The following is an 8,690-nucleotide window of genomic DNA, read 5'->3' as shown; positions in this document are numbered from 1 at the left end:
GTTCCATAGTCTATCCTGGTGGCGTTCCCCACAGACTCTTTCAGATAGACAGCTATCTCTGGAGCTGCAGCACATCTGTCAGCTGGGAGCATCGCTGCCACCAAAGCCTCTGCCTCCTGCACACACACAAACACATCACACCTGTGAGCTGCAAGCCTTCTACCTGCAGAACAGCTTTGAGACATAGAGGGAGTGTCCAATCAAACATGGGGAGAGCTTTATGGATTGTGTGGAGTGAGATAAAGGTTACAAAGGGTCAGTACGTTTCCAGAGAATGTCTGGACATTTTCCAAAGTAAGTTAAGCTCGCTCATTTTGAAAACTTTGCACAGTTTCAATACAAAATGATTATTAACATTTTATGGGGGGGGGAAATACACAAAAAACATACTGGGTCTTTAGGCATGTTTTTATGAAGAATTTGCCCATTTAATTGAATTGTCACCTGCGGTGCATTCAGATCTTTAGTCAGCATTCCATTAAATACCATCAAGCCTCTGCATCACATGTGCAGCCACACTACTGCCAACACCACTGCACCGTCTGAGGCCAAGGACCACATGCTTTCTGGAACGTTTTGGTTCCATTACTGGAGTGAACATATTTTGTATGATATTTGAGTGAACCAGCAGCTCGTAGCCTGAAGCAAAGCACACAGTTAATAAGGAGGGAATGCCTTCTGCCGCTATCTGCTGTCTGAGCACCACTTGGCATCAGACATTGTGTGTGTGTGTGTGTGTGTGTGTGTGCGTGTGTGTGTGTGTGTACCAACCTGGTCTAGTTTGGAGAACCAGGTTCTGTAAGCCTTATTACCAAAGCGTGATGGCTGGTCAACGGGAGGGGTCTCGTTTATCCATCGGTCCAGAGTCCCCAAAAGATCTAGTAACTTCTCCACCGTCTGTCACACAACAAGACAACAGTGACTGCAGCAACACTTGAAGTGATATTCATCATCATCATCCTCACATGGTGGGGAACAAACAATAAGGCAGCGGGGGAGGGGGGGGGGGGGGGTCTGATTCACTCTGCTGAGCCTCAGATGGTTAAACCTCAGCGATCACTTTGTGTTTCCATGTAGCACAGGGGTATTCAATTAAAATTCCAAAAGGTCCAGAACATTACAATAATATCTAACTTGCGCTATTTAGTGCTATATACAGTGGGGGAAAAAGTATTTAGTCAGCCACCAATTGTGCAAGTTCTCCCACTTAAAAAGATGAGAGATGCCTGTAATTTTCATCATAGGTACACTTCAACTATGAGAGACAGAATGGGGGGAAAGAATCCAGGAAATCACATTGTAGGATTTTTAATGAATTAATTGGTAAATTCCTCGGCAAAATAAGTATTTGGTCACCTACAAACAAGCAAGATTTCTGGCTCTCACAGACCTGTAACTTCTTCTTTAAGAGGCTCCTCTGTCCTCCACTCGTTACCTGTATTAATGGCAACTGTTTGAACTCGTTATCAGTATAAAAGACACCTGTCCACAACCTCAAACAGTCACACTCCAAACTCCACTATGGCCAAGACCAAAGAGCTGTCAAAGGACACCAGAAACAAAATTGTAGACCTGCACCAGGCTGGGAAGACTGAATCTGCAATAGGTAAGCAGCTTGGTGTGAAGAAATCAACTGTGGGAGCAATTATTAGAAAATGGAAGACATACAAGACCACTGATAGTCTCCCTCGATCTGGGGCTCCACGCAAGATCTCACCCCGTGGGGTCAAAATGATCACAAGAATGGTGAACAAAAATCCCAGAACCACACGGGGGGACCTAGTGAATGACCTGCACAGAGCTGGGACCAAAGTAACAAAGGCTACCATCAGTAACACACTACGCCGCCAGGGACTCAAATCCTGCAGTGCCAGACGTGTCCCCCTGCTTAAGCCAATACATGTCCAGGCCCGTCTGAAGTTTGCTAGAGAGAATTTGGATGATCCAGAAGAGGATTGGGAGAATGTCATATGGTCAGATGAAACCAAAATAGAACGTTTTGGTAAAAACTCAACTCGTCGTGTTTGGAGGAGAAAGAATGCCGAGTTGCATCCAAAGAACACCATACCTACTGTGAAGCATGGGGGTGGAAACATCATGCTTTGGGGCTGTTTTTCTGCAAGGGGACCAGGACGACTGATCCGTGTAAAGGAAAGAATGAATGGGGCCATGTATCGTGAGATTTTGAGTGGAAACCTCCTTCCATCAGCAAGGGCATTGAAGATGAAACGTGGCTGGGTCTTTCAGCATGACAATGATCCCAAACACACCGCCCGGGCAACGAAGGAGTGGCTTCGTAAGAAGCATTTCAAGGTCCTAGAGTGGCCTAGCCAGTCTTCAGATTTCAACCCCATAGAAAATCTGTGGAGGGAGTTGAAAGTCCGTGTTGCCCAGCGACAGCCCCAAAGCATCACTGCTCTAGAGGAGATCTGCATGGAGGAATGGGCCAAAATACCAGCAACAGTGTGTGAAAAGCTTGTGAAGACTTACAGAAAACGTTTGACCTCTGTCATTGCCAACAAAGGGTATATAACAAAGTATTGAGATGAACTTTTGTTATTGACCAAATACTTATTTTCCACCATAATTTGCAAATAAATTCTTTAAAAATCAGACAATGTGATTTTCTGGATTTTTTTTTTCTCATTTTGTCTCTCATAGTTGAGGTATACCTATGATGAAAATTACAGGCCTCTCTCATCTTTTTAAGTGGGAGAACTTGCACAATTGGTGGCTGACTAAATACTTTTTTTCCCCCACTGTATGTATGTATATGTATATATATATATAGAAGTAGCCTAGTAGTAGTAACGTCTCTGTGTAGTCAACAACTATCAAATGAAGAAAGTACACATCAATTATATTTTAACAATTATTATTCTCAGTTTTCAAATTTAACTGGATGGATTATAAATAATACATAGAAATAGATAAATACATGTCCTTCTCATTTCAAGTAAAATAAGGGCTGGATTAAAGAATAACTGATATAACAGAAAGCTTTTGAAGAATGTGCATCTTAAAATAAAGTAATTCATTTTAGAAAAAATGAATTTCACCGATTTGCCCTGCAGTTTAAAATTCACTTCATTCAGGTGTGAAGTGATGTCAATCAAAAAAGCTACGATATTATATTTTTCTCATCTTCTAAAAAGAGAAATTAGTGTGCATGATCTTTATCTGTGGTTATTAACACTTGTTTCAGTTATATTCTCTCCGTTAACATCATTGTTGGTCAGTGAATGAATGCATTAGGATTCTGATCATATTGGGCTCTTAGGTTTATTTTTTGTCTTCATTTCAGATGTGAGAGGGAACGTTTGCTCAAAAGAGTTGTGCGTTGTCTGGTAGTGACGCTTCACATTACCGCTTTTAATAATCGTCATGGTCTCTGAACATATGAGACATGCTGGTTTTAAACTGTCCGTGGGAAGAATTAACCTATAAGAGTCTGTTCATTCTTGGTTAAAGACTCTGGTCTCTTTGACCACTTTTCTCTCGTCATGTGAAATAACTTCTCTGACTCACGTAATTATTCTCCTACTCTTCGTCCTCTCTCCTCTCTCTCCCGTGTGTGTATCTCACTCGATTCAGGAAACTTGTCAGAATACCCATATTTGATTGGCCGAACTGCATCACGTGATGTGATTTGCACCGCTGAACAAGTACCGTAAAGGCTGAAAAAGCTGCGCCGGTTAAAATAGAGGCGCTCCGTCAAAATTTAATAATTCTCAATTATCTATCGGTTTTAGGTCCTGGGTCCGGATACAACAGCGTCTGGGTCCGGGTCCGGACCGCGGTCCGCCTATTGGCGACCCCTGATGTAGCAGAATATCAAGAGTTGTTCTCACCGTCTTATATTTCTGTTCTCAGACAAATTACAAAGTATGAAAATGTGATTATTCTGAAGAACAGCAGCTCCTGTGCCGCTCCATCAGAACACTAGTTGATTCTGTGAAGTCAACTGACGGCTTAGACACAAATACAGCTTCATGTGTGATAAGCTGTGTTTGTATTTTAAATGAGTGCCACCATCAAGCTCACTTTCATGGACATCTGTCAGAGCGTTGTCATGGAAATGACGTGACTACGAAACACGGTTGACAGATAACATTAGTAAGTTGACACATTGAATATCTCAAACTACTACTTCCAAACTTGAAGGATCTGAGAAGTCAGCTCCATCATGTACTGAATATACAACATCCTCCATACACAAGCAAATGTAGATGGAAAGGAGGACATAAGGATGCATCTGTATGTGCTCATCACACCTCGTTTCCTCAGCCGTAGCGCCATACTCAGGTGAAAGGACAACTTTGCTGCTAACCTTGTTGCTGTTTTGATACTTACCCACAGCCGAGGTCACATCCTGGATCTGGTCTGCTCCACTGGTCTCACAATACCTCAACTCTCCAGCCTCAACCACAATATCTCTGACCACCTGGCTATCACCCTGGACATGGACATTGACATCCCTATCCCCATCCCAAAAGCTAAGCGCAACACATCCTTCAGAAATCTTAAAGCTATCTCCCCCACAACTCTTTCAGCCTCTCTTGCCAGTACCATGTCTGCCTCCCCTCACCCGCTGTCTGATAATCCCTCCGATTTTGTAAACTACTACAATAACACACTCTCCTCCTGTCTTGATCAGCTGGCTCCCATTAAAACCAAAACTGTCTCATTCACACACACTCAGCTCCCTGGTACACTCCTGAACTCAACCATATGAAATCCTGTAAGCGCCAGCTTGAAAGACTCTGCAAGAAAACAGGTTTAACAGTCCATCTCCAAGCCCTCTCTGACTACCTTCAACAATACAAAGACGCTCTCATCTCAGCCGGTCCACCTACTACTCACACCTCATACACTCTGGCTCCTCTAACCCAAAGGCTCTCTTCTCCACAATAAACAAGCTTCTCAAACCCAGGGACAACACCTACACATCCTTCACAGTGAACAAATGCAACTCTTTCCTTTCATTTTTCCAAACAAAAATTGACACCATCTACACTACAGCAACCTGAACACCTCCCCCACCCTTTCTATCTCTCCACCACAAACAGACAACAGTTCATCAGTATCAACAACTGCACCTCCTCCACTGCTCCTCTGTCTCAAGGCGTCCCCCAGGGTTCGGTACTTGGTCCTCTTCTGTTCATCCTCTCCTTGCTCCCTCTTGGTAACTTCATACGTCAACATGGTCTCCACTTCCACTGCTACGCCGATGATGTCCAGCTCTACATCTCCACAAAAGCCATTACCACTGCTACTCACTCCATTCTCACCAACTGCCTCACTGACATTAAATCATGGATGCAAACCAACTTCCTCAAACTCAACTGTGATAAATCTGACATGATCATCATCGGTCCCAAATCCCTCACTAAAACCAGTCACAACTTCTGCCTCACCAGACAACTCCACTCTGTCTCCCTCCCCACACATCCGCAACCTCGGAGTCATGTTTGACAGCAACCTCTCTTTTGAACACCACATTAAACAAATCACCAGAACTGCCTTTTCCCACTTAAAAAACATGGCCCGTCTCCACCCATCACTCTCCTTATCTGGCGCTGAAACTCTGATCCACGCCTTCATCACCTCCAGAATCGACTACTGCAACAGTATTCTTCACGGCACATCATCCAAAATCCTAAATAAACTCAGTACATCCAGAACTCTGCTGCTCGCCTGCTCACCCACTCCCGTGATCACATCACCCCTGTTCTCCAGAATCTCCACTGGCTCCCCGTCCCACAATGGATCCAATACAAAGTCCTTCTTCTCACTCATAAAGCCCTCCATACCTCCTACCTCACCGACCTGCTTCACCACCACACTCCATCCCGTCGGCTCCGCTCCTCTGATGCCAACCTCCTGTCTCTTCAGCTCAGGACCAAGCACCGGACATGGGGTGACAGAGCCTTCTCCATAGCTGCCCAGTCCCCAAACAAATCCGAGACTGCACTGACCTTTCCATATTCAAAGTCCATGAAGATGCAGACTGGCTTTATTCACACACAATGAACCAATATAGTCTGCAGGACCTGCACCACTCAGATCAATATTACCGTATTTTCCGCACTATAAAGCGCACCGGATTATAAGGCGCACCTTCAATGAATGGCCTATTTTAGAACTGTTTTTATATATAGGGCGCACCGGATTATAAGGCGCATAGAATAGAAGCTACTACAGTCAAACGTTTGACTGGGGTTGCGTTATGCATCCACTAGATGGAGCTGTGCTAAAGGGAATGTCAACAAAACAGTCAGATAAATCATTCAGTCAAACTTTATTGATTTTTGATTTCATTCACAATACGGTAATTTAAACGTAGAGGGGAACTTTTCCCTGATTCAGTAAACACGTAAAAGAAACAGTCTGATACCACTAAATCAAACGTTAGTGCATTCACAATATAGTAACTCTCGAAATTGTTCAACTTACGTATAAAACGAGTTTTAACTCAGCGTCGTAAGCGTGTCTCTTGAAAGGTGCCATTTTGGGGTCTTTATACACACACAAGTGGTGTTGGACTAGGAGTAAGCACAGTACCGGTGTTTACCGCGGTGCGGCTTTGCAGTTTACCAGTCGTACTGAAACATTTTGACAGAGCGCCGTGTACAACCAGTATGGATCAACCAATTAACCAATTGATCCATATATAAGGCGCTCCGGATTACAAGGCGCACTGTCGTTTTTTGAGAAAATTAAAGGCTTTTAAGTGCGCCTTATAGTGCGGAAAATACGGTAGATGTTTTTCTTTCAAAATAATATGGGACATGGGAGTATTGTTATCTTTCATCTTCTTTAACCCCAACAATAAACATATGTAGAGGCTACCAGCACATGCTTTTAGAAGCGACTGATATGAAAGAGAACATACCTCTGACACTTTATATTCACTTGTGAGCTTCTTTCCCTTCACACCTTCATTCAGAGTCAGAACGAAGCCCATGTAGTCAGCATACGCCTGTAAGAGGGAGACATGTGTATTAAGATGTGCAGTCAGACCAACTGCTACAAAAACTAAAACCAATACCTTGATTTTGACAGGAATATTGCTACTAAATGGATATTGATCCAGATTAGGCCTTTGTTCCACTGTGATGGACTACAATCAGACAAAACTCTTCACCTGTACACTTCAAAAACGTAATAAATTCAATCGCTTCCCAATGTTTTCATTATTATTTGCTTGAATTCAATCATAAAAAAACCTCTAAACAACTACAGCAAACAAACTGCAGGTGTGAACAAAGCGCAGAATCACAGATGATAACCATTATTATTAAAGAGATTAATTTAATGACAGATTCCCTTTTAGTCTTGGAGAAACCAGTGGTTATTGACGGCTGATTTGAGAAACCTGTCTCAGTATCACACTGATCGGCCTACATGTTCTTGGTGTGGTTTGGTACTTGGAGAGTCAAACAAAAACAGAAGACTTGGCACCATGCTGATGCAGCAACCTACTTGAGATCGCTTCCACTTGCCCATGTCTGGCACCATGCTGATTTCTTTCTTGGGTACCATGAAGGTGACGCTGTCTGTGACTTCATGCGCTTCATCCTCAGGAGTGGATCCTAAATAGTTTAAGAAAAGACAGATTTCAGAAGAAATTGCAGTTCAGATATGCAGCAGATATTGCAGTTCAGATATGCAGCAGATATTGCAGTTCAGATATGCAGCAGATATTGCAGTTCAGATATGCAGCAGATATATTGTTTTTGGCAGCTACCTTTAGTTTTTTCAAATAAGAGAATTCAATATTCACTCAATCTGAAATTGTTCATTTTGTCTACTGTAGATTTTTCAGAGTATTACAAACTGGATTTTAAAAGATGTGGATGTCTACCAGGCAGAAGAGGTCTCACGAAAAATGCATTAAGATGCACGATGGGAAATGTAGGACCCAGTATTTTTGGAGCTTGACTCAAACTAAGGACTACAATTCAGGAAATCTTGGCCTCTGCTGCTTCATTTTTGACAAATCATGTTTAAATCCTTATCCTGTGACTGCTGCACTTACACCTTTAAGCAGAACGCTTACTCAATGACAACAGGAATACTTGGCTCCATTCCGCGTGGAATAATGTAACCCTAACCAACTTCTAAATACAATCTCTCATGATGATGTTCCTGCAAATTATCTCTACGTGCTAGCTAACACCTTCCGTTAGTTCTTTCTAAGAGTTTGACAATGACAAACTAGTAATTAACAACCACAAATGGCAACTGAAGTTATTCAAAATGTAACGTTAGGGATGTATTTGCACGAGGACAGCGACAATATGCCTCCTAGGCTTATATACCAAGCGAATAGTTAATTCACGACTTAGTGTCCCATGTGGCAGCGTGCATCACCTGCTAACGTTCTCAGAGTTTAACACAAGAGAGCTAAAGCGATACAGTGCCTCGTAAAGCTGAGCAATAGCTATCAGCCGTGGCTTTACCTGACTGCTGCTCTGTTTCCGCCATGGTGAGGATAACAGTCTTCTTCGTGGGTTCCAGGCACATTTAAACTAGCCACAGCGCATTACTGCCACCGCTGTTCAAAATATTAATGGCGCCCCAGGTTCTATCGAATAGCCCCTACTAACAATACATCGACTCTAATGGATCAGCAAAAATATATTGGAAGTATCAAATATTAAAGTACTGAAATGCATGTCCTGTTT

The 8,690-nt window shown here is 42.8% G+C and overlaps 1 protein-coding gene across 1 annotated transcript in view; it reads right to left on the bottom strand.

Moving 5' to 3' along the window:
* Positions 1-8,625, bottom strand: part of ptpa (protein phosphatase 2 phosphatase activator) — a 34,320-nt gene extending 25,695 nt beyond the window's left edge. The window contains exons 1-5 of the mRNA XM_076079592.1: positions 8,466-8,625; positions 7,486-7,595; positions 6,896-6,982; positions 772-897; positions 1-116 (exon numbers count right to left, since the gene is read on the bottom strand). The exon at positions 1-116 is cut by the window's left edge and continues 2 nt beyond it. Coding sequence (XP_075935707.1) covers positions 1-116; positions 772-897; positions 6,896-6,982; positions 7,486-7,595; positions 8,466-8,529 — 503 coding nt within the window. The 5' untranslated portion in view covers positions 8,530-8,625. The remainder of the gene's footprint in view (positions 117-771; positions 898-6,895; positions 6,983-7,485; positions 7,596-8,465) is intronic.
* Positions 8,626-8,690: the final 65 nt, after the last annotated feature.

This window comes from Anarhichas minor, unplaced genomic scaffold, assembly GCF_050575085.1.
Source record: "Anarhichas minor isolate MPS153535 unplaced genomic scaffold, ASM5057508v1 ptg000073l, whole genome shotgun sequence".
In the NCBI taxonomy this organism is placed as follows: domain Eukaryota; kingdom Metazoa; phylum Chordata; class Actinopteri; order Perciformes; family Anarhichadidae; genus Anarhichas; species Anarhichas minor.
This window is presented reverse-complemented; position numbering and strand designations above follow the sequence as displayed.